This window comes from Fusarium flagelliforme (genome assembly GCF_020744385.1).
Source record: "Fusarium flagelliforme strain FIESC 12 MPI-CAGE-AA-0113 chromosome Unknown B0J16scaffold_3, whole genome shotgun sequence".
NCBI lineage: Eukaryota > Fungi > Ascomycota > Sordariomycetes > Hypocreales > Nectriaceae > Fusarium > Fusarium flagelliforme.
In genome coordinates, this window is record NW_025763505.1 from 3,408,505 (window position 1) to 3,425,775 (window position 17,271).

The 17,271-nt window shown below is 46.3% G+C and overlaps 3 protein-coding genes and 1 non-coding gene across 4 annotated transcripts; 2 read left to right on the forward strand and 2 right to left on the reverse strand.

Moving 5' to 3' along the window:
* Positions 1 to 138: 138 nt before the first annotated feature.
* Positions 139 to 1,298, reverse strand: B0J16DRAFT_413467 (uncharacterized protein; the record flags this gene model as incomplete). Its single annotated transcript, XM_046133375.1, has 2 exons — positions 139 to 612; positions 664 to 1,298. The coding sequence occupies 2 exons, from the start codon at positions 1,296 to 1,298 to the stop codon at positions 495 to 497; spliced, it is 753 nt and encodes a 250-aa protein (XP_045984968.1). The 3' UTR covers positions 139 to 494.
* Positions 1,299 to 7,255: 5,957 nt separating this feature from the next.
* B0J16DRAFT_107011 (uncharacterized protein) lies at positions 7,256 to 9,091 on the forward strand. The gene has a single exon (XM_046121374.1). The coding sequence runs from the start codon at positions 7,456 to 7,458 to the stop codon at positions 8,620 to 8,622; it is 1,167 nt and encodes a 388-aa protein (XP_045984969.1). The 5' UTR covers positions 7,256 to 7,455; the 3' UTR covers positions 8,623 to 9,091.
* A 4,380-nt stretch (positions 9,092 to 13,471) lies between these two features.
* B0J16DRAFT_382930 (uncharacterized protein) lies at positions 13,472 to 15,863 on the forward strand (the record flags this gene model as incomplete). Its single annotated transcript, XM_046131286.1, has 9 exons — positions 13,472 to 13,530; positions 13,591 to 14,173; positions 14,231 to 14,275; positions 14,338 to 14,404; positions 14,457 to 14,694; positions 14,750 to 14,855; positions 14,903 to 15,009; positions 15,061 to 15,286; positions 15,342 to 15,863. The coding sequence occupies 9 exons, from the start codon at positions 13,472 to 13,474 to the stop codon at positions 15,861 to 15,863; spliced, it is 1,953 nt and encodes a 650-aa protein (XP_045984970.1).
* Positions 15,864 to 17,057: 1,194 nt separating this feature from the next.
* On the reverse strand, positions 17,058 to 17,129 carry B0J16DRAFT_t122. Its single transcript has one exon. It is a non-coding gene; the product is annotated as a tRNA-Met (tRNA).
* Between the last annotated feature and the right edge of the window lie 142 nt (positions 17,130 to 17,271).

The following is a 17,271-nucleotide window of genomic DNA, read 5'->3' on the forward strand; positions in this document are numbered from 1 at the left end:
TTCTCAAGTTTCATAAAAGTGCATGAGAGTTTATGACGTTATTATGCATGGTGAGGTAGTATCCTTGTTAGTATGGAGGACAAGGACAAGGCATTGAGGTTACCCTATACCACTGGTACGATTCGTGCCGTAGAGTGACTCTACAACAGAATAATATTCTTTTAATAACATCCCAAGCTTACTTAACTAGAGTAATCTTTAAGCTCTGTTTTCATGCCACGGTTAAATGTGAGTGGTCGAAGCACAGCTGCGTAACTATTGTAGTTCTTTGAGCTTGAACTGCCAGAGAGCTTGGGAAAGTCATTAAGATACGTGCAGACCAACTGCTGACTAGAATTGCTTCTAGGAAAGGCACCCCTGTCGCGACCATGACGAATTGAACATATACTCGATCATGCTTGAGTGGTGGTGGCATAGGCGGTAGTCAATCACACAGTCAATAGTGTTTGGAAACATCACCGTTCCCTCGTCTTGATCGATTTACAACTACGGCTTCAGTCAATAGGCATGACATGGTTTCCTGGGAAAATCTGAGGAGGCCTCGCGTATTCTTGCTCCATCAGGTCCATCAGGGACAGCTTGTCATAGAGGCCAGGGAGGGTATGTACGCCGCTATACTGTCAGCCTGTATACTCTCTGCTGCAGCCTTCTATGCGACGAAACCTGCCTTTGCCTTGCCCCTTCGACCCACACCTCTTGTCAATGAGAGCACAAACAACCTGCTTCGAACAGCCTGGGGCACCTGCTTCTGCCCAGGCCTCATATTGAGTGACGGTATCGAGACATTTTTGATCAACGTAGACGCAGTAACGGAACCTGGGGAAGTCGCGTTGAAATGCCTCCTCAACCCCAGGGCCGTCTCTCTCAACAGATCGTTGGGAGGCCCATTCTGAGAACCTCTCACGCACATGTTGCTTGGAGGCATTGTCCAGAGTGTCACGATCCTCGATGATAGTCCATTCCAGATGGGGCATCAGGAGTGTTGAGAGCTCAAGGGACTCGAGATCCATCTCTACTGATGCCTTCAGAAACTCGATATAACTCTCCCACTGAGATTGAGACTCTTCCGTATACACAGTACGGAATATGACAAACCCCCATCGCTTGAAATCGGTCCATTGCATATCGCGAATTAGGCCGGGATATGGCTCCCGGTCTAGCATGGTATTGTTGATCTCGGGGATGCTTTCAAGGGTCGGTGATACACCTTCGGGAAGCTGTCGGATGCTGGTGATGATACTGGGTATCTTGCCATAGTAATTTTTAGGCATCCACTCGGGTTCAGGAAGAGGGCGCATCTTTGCTCGGGCGGCTGAGTACAAGCATCGTACGGTCAAACGAGGGACAAGATGAAGGTGAATGGTAGCGTTGTGGTTAGGCTGGCTACTGTAGGACACAGCCTCTTCAATATATAGGCCCTGGCAAACTTAGATGGATCGCAATACGTGTTCTTTGTCTATTAAACTTTTTAAAGCCCGCAAAGTCTATCCTGCATCGTGACATGTATAAGACAAGAGCAACTTTGTGAACAGCTTGTGGCTTAACATCAGAATGTCTTTTTGCCCAATAACCGAGAGCTATAGGCTACACAGACGACAATGAAGTAGGAAGTGTTTTAGACTTAGCAGTTAGAATTGGCGGCCTGGTGCCATTTGAACATAGCAATCTTTCTGGGGAAGTTCTCAACACCTTGAATAAAGCTTAACAATAGCCACCTCGACAACCACATATTCAACTGAAAAGCTGGTCTCAACCAAAGTTTCATAGAGATAAAGTTCTCATCATGCTTGACTGATCAAATACCACCGACCTTCCAGTAGAGTAGTTGGACATTGTTGGGTGGTTTATACTTCTGCAGTTGACAGATAGCCTTTCAGCATTGGATATATATATACTGCCCCGATTTTAAAATGCGGCTACTGTACCTATCATGAGATACAGTACCTGTCAGAATTCTATTTTCGCTTCTGGTGGCAGCGTGATGTTTGTCGTGTTCCACAGCGGACCCTTGGACCCGTCTGCTCATTTGACAGCGCACAGGATAGATACGAACATAGTGACAGGGAATATTCTCAGATATTCTGGAACAAATACGAAGTCGCCAATTTATCGTCAAAGGGATCACGTGCAAGAGTCGAAATTTGTTGGTGATTGTGTAACTAAGTTAATTACTTAACTTCAGTAGGTTGGGCATACAATAAGTCGTGGCATTGTCACCAATCCTCAACTCAGCCTCCCTCAGCTTAGAGTACCTAATAAGAAGAAAACCTCCCATCTGACATGAAAGTAAAAATACCCTACAGGCCGCATCGGCTTTTGACAGCTCCGCGTCTCGGGAGGCGCCAACGTGATCCGAATCCTCTACCGGGTGCGTGTCAAGTCAATCACAGCCACATCCTTGGGGCGGTACCTGCACAGTCTGACAATGAAATTGTTTCTATTACCACGAGTATCTGTCTTGTACAGAAACACACGAAACTTTGGGTTATAGTATTAGTAGTATTATGTGAGGGATACTATCGACGTGGGGCAGCCCTCTCTGCCTCCCTCAAGTCAGCCATGAAACAAACTCCAAGAATGAGACGAGGCAAGGGTGAAACTTTCCGAGAACCAGATTTTCTACACTTTTCTGAGACATTTCCGACTCAGTAGCAATAGTTGGTAGTAGTGGCAAGGGCATGCAACGCAACCTCTCATAGTGCAGATAATTTATTGATAGGGAGGAATTTTATTCATGTCGATCGGAATGGGTTTTTGTTGGGTCTGGTTTCATTTCTTCGGCCCGGACAAGGCTGGAACGTGGAGGAATAGTTGTTTATACTATTGACCTGGTCCTAAAGACTGACAGTATTGGATCATCCAAACTTTCCAGTACCGAGTACCAGGCACTTAGACTCTAATGAGGAGGTTGAGAGACAATCAGTGTCAGCTCCGCAAGGGAGCGGATACCAACATCACGAGATGCCGTTCGTATACGGATTCTTAGCACGGCTGTGCTGTGCTTAGCTTTGTATTCACAGTATCTTCCTTCACTGTTGAAAAAGTCTTCTGTCAAAGATCCATAATCACTAACAGAATTATGGTTCTAAAAAAGGATGGCTGGCTGGCTGGGCTGCTTAGAGCAGAGCCAAATTTAGACTCCAACATGGCTAAGATCGGACGGAACTAACCTTTTAACGGTTTAGTGAGATCTGCTGCAGAAGGAAGTGGCTGGAGCTGAGTGCTGAGGTCCACTGTGACGTTGCAGGAAGCTGATTGTGGACTGTGGCGGTGTGTGTGGCTAGTGTAGGGTAGCTATTGTGGCGTACACTACAGCAGAGTCAAATATATGGACCTGGGGAAAGCTCTTTGCTTTGCTCGCTTCGCTTCTGCAAGGCCAAAGCCAAAGCCATGGCGTCATTGAGTCTTGACCAATGATCAATCCATGTCCATATGCGAAAACCTTCAACACCAAAAATTAAGGGTTCAACCTTTACTTTAGCCTTTGCGTCAGCATCAGTTTAGCCAATAACTGATGTTGTTCTTGATACACTGGAATTAAAGTGAGGGGATCTAGACAATGGTTGGTCTGTCTGTCTAGCCTGTTTGCTGAGACATTCCAATTCATTGTAAATTGACGCATTCAGTACAGTATCTGCACATCACGAGTTTGCCTCGACTATCTCGAACCTGCCCTGTAGATCCCTTCTAGTGGCGACGCAAAGCCGCGCTCATATGAATGAGCGATAATCATGATGTGATATGATGCCAAATGGTATGAGGCTGCACTGCAAGAGCGGAGCAAAGTGACCATCTTGACCATCTCATCTCGGAAAGAAATGTCACGGTTTGACGTTTATCAGCTAAACGAACGAATGCGGCCGAACCAGTACGATTCCGTCCATGTAGCACGGCACATACAATCCACTGTGTTCATGACCTGGGCATGTATCCGTACTGTTATCCTTCCAGACCTTATCGAAAGATGAGATGAGCGAGTAATTATGACAGGAAAGTCAGGTGTGCAGAATTTGATACTGGAATAAGATTCTCCGTGTCCATCACCATTCTAGTATCCCCATCCTAGACCAACCTGCGACACTTAAACCTACCAATCAGAACTGCGCTTCTTGTCTGGACCCTACCCTTGGAGTTGGACCCTGGCTTTTCTTGGCGTGCTTGCCGACCAACCTGAGACTCAAAAGAACAAGGGGGGAGGAAAGAATGAAATCGAGGGGTTCGAGACTTGAACGAAAAGAGAGAGAGAGCCTGTCTGTTCAAGTCTGTAAAGGGTGAAGGGCGAAAATGGAGGAACGAACGGCTGTGTCTTATAGATTCCCATGTCAAAGGGATGGACAAGGGAGTTTTATTGTATCTTCAAATGAAGTTTATCAAAAGGCGCACACGGTTCGTTTAACATGGCATGGCATGGTTCAAGGGATTGAGAACAAGTCCGAAAAATGACTTGTCCAATTCATGTTTGCCTACTTCCTCTGTACTTACAATTCTTTCAACAAACTATGATAGATTGCCGATGAGATTGCAGACTGTAAAGAACTTACAGAGTAGCATCCCCCGAGTCTGTACCTACTTTATCCGATGCAAATGTCGGTCTGCGGTAGAAAAAAAAGACGACAGAAGTGGGTGTCGGAAAGTATTCGGTAGTATAAGATGTGATTGGCCAGATGTTGTCCAACTGGTTCGATGGACAATGGCCGATCATCGATGTTAGCGGGATTATGGGGACCAGTTGTGGGAGAGGGACTCAGTTTGAGTTGGACGAGGGCGCTTCATCAACGATAGACTCTACCCAATCTCTGGTCTGTGTTCTACAGCCTCTACTGATCGTGTGTTGTCAAGTTCCTGCATCTCAACCAAGAGGGTGCTACACAGTACAGTACCTGACTTGATCTGGATTGAGGCATATCATACATAAATCTCTGTCTGTGCCTGTGCCTGCAGTAAAGTTACACTACAGTACATGGAGATCCGCTTGCTGAGTTGGCAAGGTAGGTAGAAAAGAGCCTCGCCTTGACTGTTTCTAGACTCTAGTTCAGTCTAAACAGGGACGGCAGGACGGTCCATACCGTGAAAGGGTTGAGATCAGACTAGACGATACCATCAAGAGGCTGGCGTCTAATTGCTAAAGCACCTACTTTAAGGGGACCCGTTCAGCGTGAATATTCCGCGATTGATAAAGCTCTGTACACTGTCCTGTACTTTTGTCTCTCGAGCTGTACAGCAAACTTGATCTGAAGTGGTGATGTGTCTCAAAACTCGACTCGATGGGTGTGGAGCTGTTTGACGCTGAGTCTTTGGATGTGATGGTCATGGTCTTAAGCTCTGCGACCTCGTTTTCGCGTATCACATCTCATCACACTAGACCAAAGGTAGCTGAAAACACCACAAAATCATCACCACAAACCCGCAGCGTTTATTTTATTATAGTGCTTAACTGATAAGCTGGGCGACCCTTTAGCGTAGCCATTTCTCAAACAATATTCAGCGGGCGGCAAAGTCAACTTCTGACACAAGACCCCTAGACTGTCAAATCTCCCCCTACCCGAGATTCATCTCTTGTACCCTGTGGCGCCCGAATGCAGACGTTGGCTCCGGAGCAGGGTAGATGCTCAAGGTTTCTTTTTTACTCTGGCCTTGTGCAGATCATAAAAACGGTTCTAAGCAAGAAAGCGGTGTCGACAGAATTTTCGGAATCTTTTTTGGTCTGACTCTGACTGACTCTTTTTCTTGGTAGTACACATTAACGTGCTGGCAACCCAAAAGATGCCCAATCATGACATATTGACTACTGTATTCTAGTGCATGCAGGATGTAGGTAGGATGCAGGTTCTGGCTAACTAACCTGTATCCTGCAAGCCTCACCACTTTGGAGCGACAGGGGGATGATGTCAAGAAGGCTATGGTTGATTTTGGAAGCCTGACCCTGGACCATATGAGATCTAGATCTTCAAGATGACTATAGAATGTTTGCCATATCTACGGATACCTGAGAAGAAATGAAATTCGTAGTGGTGGAAATGATAGAGTCAAAGTGGCTGGTCATTCATGTCCACGTTGTCTGGTGACGACGCCAATAGCTGTTGATCCAGTCAGAAGTAAAGACCACGAGGAATACCAGAGGTTGGGTTTGATGATCGCATGCACCATATAGTCATAGTGAACATACAACACAGTAGAATGATAAAAGAATAGAGACAAGACATGACAAGACATGACAAGACATGACAAAACGATAAAACTAATTATGGAACATGAATTGTTTGGTTGTGAATATCCATCATCAATTAACCTGTTTCTAGTTTCTGATAATTCGTCATTTTGTAGATCATGGTTGTATTCCGCAAACACAAGATGCAAGACCCGAAAACAGTTTTAATCGGGATCTGAAGCTGCCGACGTCTCTGATTAACTGATTACCGAGAGCTGCTATAGAGATTCGTTGTTGCTGAGGATTTGAAACGGCTCATGTTGAGAGTGAACAAGAGCCCGTCTTGGGTCCCGACACGCCAAGGCTCAGGTGGCTCACACGGGCTCTCAATATCCATCTCGTGGTGGAGGTCTGTCTGGGCTGTCATGTTTGACTGTGAGTGGTTGAATATCTGGAACGTCACATATGGACAGCACATCTCGTGGCAGTTTAGTTTTATGTGCCTGAAGAATAACGCCCACATTTACAGTTGACAGTTACCGTGGCTGCAGACAATCAGTTCATCTTCTATCGCGTAAATTCTCCTTCCATCGCTTAAAAATTATCGTCAAATGCTATGGCCTCGTTTCTCTCCTTCCAACGACTTTTCTACGGACCAAAGAATCCATCATTTATGGAGAGGCCAAGACCCAGATACCCTGTCCACATGCCCTGCAATGCCTGCGATGCCTGCGCTATGTCCTCAGACCCCTGCCACCATAAGCGCCCCTGCCTCGTCAAGTACACAGTGCTTGTGGGCTACACTATCCACACGGTCATTCTCGTACCAGAAGGTGGCTCCAGTGGATACTTCACTGGGAAGGGACCTTGGCTTGGGCTGAACCTTGTGCTGCGCTCTGGAGTGTGAGTGCCCATCCTACTTTCAGTCCTCAGGGACTCGAGAGACCTCGTTGGTATTAATCCTACCTGCTCCCCCCAGCCCAGCCTCTTATTGAATTGTTCCTCCTCCCTCTATAACTCAACCTCAATTATTGATTGATCCATATCATCTCATCTCACTCTCCCAGTCTTGATCATTCAAGACATCCTGTCCGCTTTCGTCTCTTTTGTTGCTTTGTGTCTTGGATCCATTGTCTCACCTGTTTGCTGCCGGCCACTCTCAAGACCGCCATCGATTCCCACGATAGAATCACTAACAACCCACCTGACGACATTTACTCACGGCTTCGGGTTTCCCTTACTCTTCTATACCCCGCCCTCTTCAAAGGGTTCAGGGAATCCAATAAATCGTCACAACTATATCGACAATGTCTCTCACAGTGACGCAACAACTACCGCAAAGGGAGCTTGACGCACCAAAACTTGATACTTCTCTCGCCCAGCGACAATCACAGTCTCGACCTCAAATAGAATCATTATCCGTCGAGCCTCCCATCTATTCTCCCTCTGCCGATGCCGACGAATCTTCTCGCGAAAACACTCCCACAACCATGATGCCTACTCAACGACAACTCGCCTCTGCTCCTGCTCTTCCCGCCAAGAGCTCCCTCCGAGCTTCAAGATGCTTGGACGGTCTCCTCACCCACAAGCTGACCTCCGAAGGTCAAGCTCCTTTCTCTACTCCTCATGATGTTTACCTTTCCTCCGAGGAAGATGCTTCTTCTTCTGCCGATGACTTTTCCGACTTCGAGACCGACTCTGGCAGCGATGAGTCCCTGGCTTCAGACCGAAGAGGCAGCCGCGAGGACACTGCCAAGGTGGTTTCGGTCGTCTACGCCGGAAAGCCCTCAGTGATCGATCTTCCCCGTCGATCAGTCTCCCCCAGCCTCATCAGCGAAGCTTCTTCTCGACCTTCATCAAGAATGTCTGTCTCATCCCGACCTCCCAGTTGTCTTCGCAGAACGTCAACTCTCCCAGTTACACTCCCCGTTCTCGACCGCCGCATGTCTTTCTGCACTACCTCTTCTGGATCTGTTCTTCACCCTCCACGAACTAGCAGCATGGGCACTGGCCGCCTCGAGAAGCAAAGACCAGACTTCCTCAGCATTGACCCCTTCGCGGCTAAGCCTGAGCCTGAAACCAAGGAAGAGTCAACTGAGAGACCAAAGACACCAAAGTCACCTGGTGTCTTCAAGCGCACACTGAGCTTGGTCAAGAAGCGAAGCCGACCTTCGCTCAACACACATTTCGCCAGCCAATCCAAGGACAACCTTTCTCTCTTCACACCTACCCTGCCAATGGAGCAGGTTCAAGAAGAGTCAGGTACCGATGCCGATGACAAGGCTCCCAGGCCTATCCTCCAAAAGGCACCTACATACCACGAGTTCGCCCAAAGGAGAATGTCCTCAGCCCCAATGTCGCCCATGTCACCTATGTCGTCCGAACCCCAATCGCCAATGACGCCCAACAGCACTCGCAGCCGTTTGAGGCAGGGATTGGCGGCAGCCGCGCGACGACGAAGCGTCAAGGTTTAAACAAATACACACCCACCAACACTTGACTTTTTTGTGTACTTTTACGAATTATGACTGGGCAACTAAACGGATAATGGGTGCTAGACGCCTCTAATACTTCTCCTTTGTCTTTACTATCTTCTGTATTCGACCGACCGAAAAGGGTCATAGGGCAAAGGGCACCTGGCGTACTCATGGAACATAACATATTCTGCTGGACAAGAAAAAGATACCGGCGTTGTACTATTCACTCACCACTCGAACTGAGCAAGCGGCGTTTTTGGGATTTAGATACATGGGATTAACATATACACACATATACGCTTTGCAAGCGTGGACGGGGAGGACCTTGGACAGGTCTTTTGGAGGCGGAGGAAGAAGGATCTTTGTCAGATAGGATAAATTGTTAATGAACCCAGCCGCGAAAAAAGACGGTCAATGGGAATGCATCAACATCAATCAATCAATACTACGAATGGATCAATAGTATCTACAAAATTCTTCAAATCTTTTGTCTACTCTACTTGTCTTGTGATGTTTTCGGACTCGGCTATTCTCTGATGCTACATTGGATCTTGCTGAGTTGAGTTGAATGTTTGCATCCATGTCTGATGTTACACTAACAGATGCGGTGAAGTGGTTGCTTTAGTTCGGCGCCGCCGGTACAAGTACCTGAATCTGGGGTTGAACTTTTCAGCCACCGACAGCATCAAGCATGATCCAGGCTGTCTGTCAAAGCTAAAAACTAAGGGTATTGAATGAGCTAACTATTGTTTTCTAGAACTGTTTGCGTTTATGCTGATGCCGCCCGCCTTTTCAACACAACAGACCGGAATTGGATCGATCGTCGCGTAGTTTAACGGTGGTGGTTACAAAGTTACTGTAGACAGACTATCGAAAGCTCCCCCTGTTCCTGTTCCCTTTTTGCTTTTGTTGTTGCGGTGATGAGGATGAACCATATCTGATCAAGACAAGGGTGTAAGTGAAGATGTATACTGGGGAAGTACATAAGATTTGCGCTATCAGCAGGGCAGATCGGATGTAGAAGAGATGTACTTACCGGATTGGGTATGTGGGAAATTTGAATGGGCTGGTCACTGTCAAAGTCACGGACAATTAAATATGCCGGAGCGTTGCTACTGTACTACTGTACCTACCTACACAGGTCCTCAATAGTAAGGCTACTGAGGTAATCTCGGAAAGATTCGAGACGAGGCGACTTCTAGAAGGAGAGAAGAATAAATGCATTGACTGACGATGTCATCGTTAATTCGCTTCTCGAATGTTAAAGAATTAGCGATATACCAGTGACGGCTTGCCATGAATAGTGAGTTGATGGAGGTACATTGTAGTGAAAGATCCCCTGAGCACGTGGGACAATAATCCCTGTTAAGTCTAGTCCAGCTCCAATGAGGAAATTCATAAGTCTTTTTTTGATTGAGATCTACCCCTTGAAAATGCAATCACCCTAGCAAGTGAGATACGGCACAGAAACGGTAGGATTGTGATTCTGTGCATGTACTGTACAGTGTTGTCATTTATCATTGACTAGTGCTATTCGTTAATTAATTATCTTCCACCGTTTCCTGAGTCAAGTTAAGCGCTCTTCTGTACAGGAACTCAGGGGGAATACAAGTCAACTCCACTGAACGGGATTACATTACTTGTGGATCGGTAGAGGTCTTGGCTTTCAGATACTGTACGGGTTTGAATGTAACTGTATGATGTCTTTGATTTACTTTTTCTAATGTTACCTTTTTACTTTTTAACGGGACGTTTCTCTGTGATGCACGTGCGAAAAAGAAAGAACCGCACTGCATATCGCATGATTCCTGCACATATTTCTCGCATGTCTTTTGCAGAAGAGAAGTACTTACTCAATTGACCGTCTTTTCAAGATTCATTCATCAAGTGGACTCTGAATTGATGAGCTTCCATTAGAACGTCTAGTCTCATCCACTTGCTCTGTCTAGCTGCGATACTAGTTCGCCTCTAAGAGCTTACGGTAAATCACTCTGTGACAGACACAGCTCGTGTCAGACAGCGTCAGTGTCTCAGGCCATTCAAGACACAGACCAGACCAGACCTAAATGAATATTCCACTGTGAAGTAACAAGTTGCGTGATGTGATCAGATCCTTGCCTTGATCCGTGGGGACGGAGCTAAAAAAGTACTCTACTCTACTCTTTCGCTTCGCTTGTTTGCCCTCAATTTCGGGCTTGGACCATTAGAAGGCAAGTGCCTTGCATGAAGATGAGGTACTGAACTTGTGGCTGGGAATAATGAGAGAAAAAGAGAAAAACTCGTGCCACGGGAGTTCAAGACGTTGGACTATAGACGGCCAAGGCGCTTGACTTTGATCGGGTCTAGAAAGGGAATACAACGCTATGGAAGCGGTCAAAAGACCAATGCAACCGTTTCAGAACACTGGAGTTGTAGTTGCACTCGAGGAATAGAGATTGGCGCTGTAATATTATAATTGAACATCAATGGCTGTAGATCTTGGCGACTTGGACCCTGAAACTTATCTTCCTAGACCACCTGCACTGTGAGATACTCGCACCAGATCTTCCTCTATTCTGTAGCGGAAAATTGCGTAGTCTACTAAGTTGGTGATCCTCGTCTGGGGGAAATTGCACAAGTCAGCGATCGGCGATCCAAATTGCTCTTCTTGAATGTTTAGTCTGTTGTGCTAAAACATCTGTGAGCTGGTACTTGCGGTGGCTGCAGTGGAGTGACCGTTTGTGTTTGTTGCTGAAGATATATTAAAAGTGCGCGTACGGAGTACAAACAAAGCACTATACGTATATCATATACACGAAGATGTTCAGGATCGGAAGGAATGATAAACATCAGGGTCTGGGGTCCCGTCGGATGAGAATCAGTTGGTTGGTTCGCTCCTCAGGGTCCCTGACTCGTGATGAGAAGCTATTTCCAACTTTTCTTTTTCATCACATCAGCTCGTGTTGGTACGTGCTCAAGCTTACCAACATCATCTTAGCTGTTACAAGTTAACAAGTACAGTACAGCTATATCCTCCGTAGTACTTGCTCTCGTGACAGCGATATCCCCGATAAGATGGTGCAGTTTCATCCTTCGGATCCGAGCGTAGAGCATCGTGAAACGGAATAATGAAGAAAAAACCCGTTAGATCTTGGATATTGAGCATAAAAATAGATATGCGGGATCGAGTTTCAGGTTCGTTGGGCTGTGCAAGTCCACCAACACTATACGAGTTGCTTAAAGCTTGGGCTTGTAGCAGATATATATGCCGTTGACCATTGCGATGAACTGTATGTTCGCTTTTTGGCTTATGCTCTTGGAAGGAAGCTTTTGAAGAAACTGGGATGAAGAACTAACTTGGTTATAGAGTGTAGACGATGGCTATAGACAACAGATGGACGCTTGCCAAGTCCTGTCATCTCTATGAAGGAGAGTCTAGTCGCTGACTATAGTAGTTCAGATGTGATTTGGCCAAGTAGTGGCCACTTGTCAGTCAGTGATGAAGGGACGAAGACTTAGCAGTGTCTGGTGAGGCGAATTACCATCGCAGAGATCGACGATGATTGTAGAATAAGATTGATCAGTTGATGTACAATCGATGCTGAGTTTGATTACACTTATGCTTCCCTTTGTAGTGAATCGGCAGAGGACATGCTGCATACTGTCTGTACACAAACGACCATATTGTGAGGCCGCAACTGTGGGTTCTATCTAGGGGAACCACGTTATGCACTTACTGTTAGTCAAACCACCGTCTTTCATCCTTTGTTGACGGATTTGAAGAATACGCATACGACAAAAGAAGACACTGTGATGTACTTTGAGAGGGGCTGAAGCTAATCACACGTCCGTCTCGTAGTGTTGTAACTCCACGTTTGTCTGTCCAGTATTGGTCATAGCCCCCGAAAATGGATGTCAAAGAGATGCCTGGATGTAAATAATCCCAATAATAATAGTATTAGACCTAGTACTCCATAGAGATAGAGAAGATTGTTGTATAGTCAATGAGTGACTCGGGAGCACGATGTCTTGCAAGTGATTTGACGACAGGGGACAGAGAGACTTGAGAAGATACTCTATAAAGAGTGGATAAAATATTTAGAAGAAGATTAGATAAGGATAATGCAGAAAATGTGAGAGGCAGAAGCAGCCTGGTGAATCTGGGCAGCAGTGTTTGCTCGCACCTGCCTTATGGTTAGCAGGCACTGGCAAGCAGCTACTCTTGCCAACAAAGCAAATATATGGCATTCAAGGATTCATTGGAATTGGGGAATCTATGCAATTCTCTCAACATCTTCCAAGTGACCTTCATCCCTTCCATGATAAAATTATGGTTAAGGAGTAATGAGAATGAGATCCTAATCGTGTCACAGGAACAGTCGACCGAAGCTTAGCAATGGTATTTTTCACGCTCTGCAAGATGATACACGCAGACTCAAAGCCTCTCGTTTAATTGGTTAATTCTATTCATTGGAGTTCAGTTGCAATTGTGAGGCGCCAGCGAACGAATACAATGGAGCACAAAGTAGTCAGCGGCCGTTATGCCGCCAGAAGAATTAACCGTTGAGAGCATAAGAGACGAAACAATCTACTAAGATACCTTATTCTATGTTAGGTTAATACTTATGTTACTTCATTTGATACTCTTAACCTTAGAGGACAATTCTTCTGTTACCCACCTGGCAGCCTAACAATAGGAGCTCGAGAAGCCGAAGCACTGTCAACAATAGCAACAGCTTGTTCTATTGTTGCCTGGAACGGAGAGAGGCCTGGCTTAAGAATGCTTACCCCTCACTGCACAACTTCTCTGCCGTCGAGCGCGAAAACACCAAAGCCACTTCTCACCACCATCGTCAGTTGAGCAGAGATGGCCCCCAAAGATGAAGGACCACCAACTTTGGTGATCGCGATAGACTTCGGTACAACGTAAGAGACTTCTTTCAACAAATCCCCTCTCCCAGTTGTCTTACAATATTCTGTCTATAGGTACTCTGGCGTCGCCTGGAAAGTCTCGAGCAAACTGGGAGAGTCTATCCAGACCGTCACAGATTGGCCGACAGCTAGAAACTATCATCGAGATACTGCCAAGGCACCGTCTAGCATCTTCTACCCTCCCGCCGACGATGAAGATACCGCCTGGGGCTACACGACGCCCCTCAAAGAAGGTGTTCTGCGCTGGTTCAAGCTCCTTCTCGTCAACGAAAAAGATCTTCCAGCCAACGTGCGAAAGAGCTCTCAGGTCAAAGATGCTCGAGAACTGATGCGTAAGCTGGGCAAGACGCCTGTCCAAATCTTTGGAGACTATCTCCGCCAGGTCTGGAAGCATAGCTATCCTCAGATCTCACGAGCCGAGGGGGAAAGGTGTGTGGACATTTATCGCGTTCATTTTGTCATCACTCTGCCCGCTATCTGGCCTCACTATGTTCGGACACGGATGGTCGAGGCTATGAAGATCGCTGGTCTGTTTAATGTGACCAAGGAGGGGAATACGACGTATGGGTTCATCTCTGAGCCCGAGGCCGCCGCATTGACCTGTTTGAAGGAGAATGCTGGTCGGTACAAGCTCGAGGTAGGACATCAATCTTCTCGCCTTCATTTGGAACTGGATATTGACCCATCTCTATAGGTTGGTGACCACTTTGTCATCTGTGATGCGGGCGGTGGTACTGTCGTAAGTCCCCATTATCTTCCCATTTCCTTCTCTAACCTTTACTGACCTTTCCTCTTCTTTAGGACATCATTACCTACAAGATCGAGAAACTGAACCCGTTTACCGTCAGTGAGAGCGTCAAGGGAGATGGTAAGTATTGTCCCAATGCCGAGGTTTCGAATCAGTATGCTAAAGTCTTAAGGCGGTCTCTGTGGTGGCATATTCCTCGATGAGAAGTTCCGCGGGCTTCTGAAACGAACCATCCCTCGGGATATCGTAAGAAATCTGGAACTCCAAGCAATTCACAAGATCATGAAGCACGATTGGGAGGCCGGCATCAAGGCATCGCTCTGCAAGAATAGCACAGAGTATAGTATGGACTTGCTCTACAAAGGAAATGTTGACAAGCAGTTCTTTCCTGATTCTTTCACCATTCAAGCGTGAGTCTCACTGACGCCATATCGGGACTCGTTTCTGGACTAATGCTGTTGGTAGAAAAGCAATTCGTGAAGAGGTGTATGAGCCGGTGGTTAAAGAGATCAAGGCATTGGTCGCTACCCAAATCCGACAAGTTGAGGAAGAATACCAGAAATCGCCGAATGTAAGCTGCTCCATCAAAATGGTTAGTTACATGCGCTGACAATTCAGTTCGTCTTCTTGGTTGGAGGCTTCGGCAGGTCCAAGTACTTGTATGAATGCCTCAAGGATACTTTCGGAAGGAAGTCAGACATCCTACAGAAGAGAGGAGAAAACCCGTATGTATAGCTTGAACTATAGCAATAAGTCATTGACTAACCATTCCACAGGTGGGCTGCTGTTCTTCGAGGTGCCGTTCTCCACGGTCTATCACGCACTGGTCTACAGGATTCAATCACCGCTGTTGTAAACTCTCGAATCTCGAGACACAACTATGGAACTGTTTTCAACGACTGCCCGTTTGACATTCGAAAGCATGACGTACGGGATCGCGAGTATTGCATCTACGATAAAGCCTACATTGCCGTTGACCAAACCGAGTGGTACGTTGGGATCGTAAGTCAGCTTCCATTCCAACAGCTTTGGTACAAGTGACTGACCGGATGTTTAGGGCGATGCGGTATCTACCTACATGCCAATTTCCTTCTCTTGCTACCAGGCCCTCGTCAGCGTGGAGCAAGGTCTTCAGATAGAGATCGTGATTTCAGACTCTGCCGAACCCCCAAATCGGAAAGACGAGTCAGTCAGGACGCTGTGTACGATCACCGCCCCCCTGGATTATGAGATATGGGCCAAACTGCCCAAGGAGATCAGCGAAGATGCCAAGACCTTCCGCCGCATCAAGTACGATCTTCGCATGATCAGTGATGGGTCGTGTCTTGAATTCGCGGTATGGTATAAGAACCAGTGCCTCGCATCGCAAAACGTCGATTTCGAAACCACCAAGACAGAACCGAAAGAAACAACCCACGTCGACACTGACGTTCCGATGGAAGATCCACCCGAGGTATGGAGTGATGCACCTCCTGTCATCGATATAGCCGATAGCGATGATGAGTACGTCGATCGTACTCCCAAACGTCGACGTGAAAATGGCAGGCGCGAGCGTTCTATGACTCTTCGTAGAAAGTAAAGCAGCGAAGAAGATGAGCGAAGCTGTACTCAAGGCAAGTTTTGGAAGCTCTCAGCGCCCTCGGGAGGCATGTGATTGAGCTAGAAGGAGGATATCTGGAAAACGAGCTTTGAGCCACGGGAAATGAGGAGTACACAGCATATGGGCTTCGTACAAGATAGTACACACGACTTTGCTAGGTTTATGCTTTTGATAGTTTAGCTGATGATACCCCAATGCTCCTTTTACTTCAGTTCCCATTGCAAGTTCCCAGTTTCCAGCTTCCAGTGATGCAGCTCGGTCGGAGACGGGACCAGGCGTCAGAAGAATTGTCTCCGAGAACATAAGAGACGAAATAACATGGTGATATTGTGCCAGCTTAGACCAGCACTTAGGCTACTTTATTTTGATATCCTAAGCCTTGGAGGATAATTCTTCTGTTGCCCACCTGGTGCCAAATGTTCCGGATAGATGAGTGCTCACGGAGTATTAAGAGAGAGGAAAGAGCAAATAAGGATACCAGTTTATGTGATAAGAGCTGAGTTACTGGATCTGAGCTGGTTGAATACCACCTGATTTAGATAGGTAGCTTGAATCAGCATCCATGGCCAGAAGCAACACTCTGATTTGAATAACAGGAGTGCACCCGTTTAAGTTTAAAAAGAAAAATAAAAAGAAAAATAAAAAGAAAAATTGTCGCCAAGTCTCATCAATGAAATAATTCAGACACTTCATGGATGTTAAGGTAATGTCTTAGCAATTTGTTTTGACGCTGTACGACTTGAACGTCATTTTTTCTGTTACGATTAGAAACCTCATTCCTGATAGGAGCTTATACCGGGCTCAGCCAACACGTTGAGTCATTCTCACAATTACTACAAGGTCCTTTTTACAAGGACAATGAAGCTTCGTTTTGTCTTGATAAATCATACGAAAAATATCAAAGTAAAATAAAGCTTATACTAACAGTGGTTGAGTGCCTGGTAGGAATTGTCGAGATTACAAGACACAGAGGCACGTACCTAGCCAATAACACTGCGCGGTTGATAGACCAAATTTATGATTTTGGGAAGGCGCAAGACCGTGAGCGGTAGGCGCACCTGCCTTCCTATGCTCAATCGCAGCACCACCAACTTCGCGCATGGAGGAAAAAACACCAAAACCTTGAAGCATCGTATTACAACACCACAAGAACGATAAAAAAAGATTCAACTCTAGCAGCTACTGGTTTCGATCCAGTGACCTCCGGGTTATGAGCCCGGCGCGCTTCCACTGCGCCAAGCTGCTTTTCTTGATGTTATTAGCTTTCTTTTCACACAATATATAGTACAGTTCTGAAGCGCACCAAAGCACCACCACCATCCTACCTTACTCTACTCTGAGCCTGGGGATTCAGTAGACAAGAATATATTCTGCTTCCAAACATCCT

What these genes read in the sequence shown, in the direction of transcription:
- B0J16DRAFT_107011 (XM_046121374.1), top strand. Translation starts at nt 7,456, where the DNA reads ATGTCTCTCACAGTGACGCAACAACTACCGCAAAGGGAGCTTGACGCA.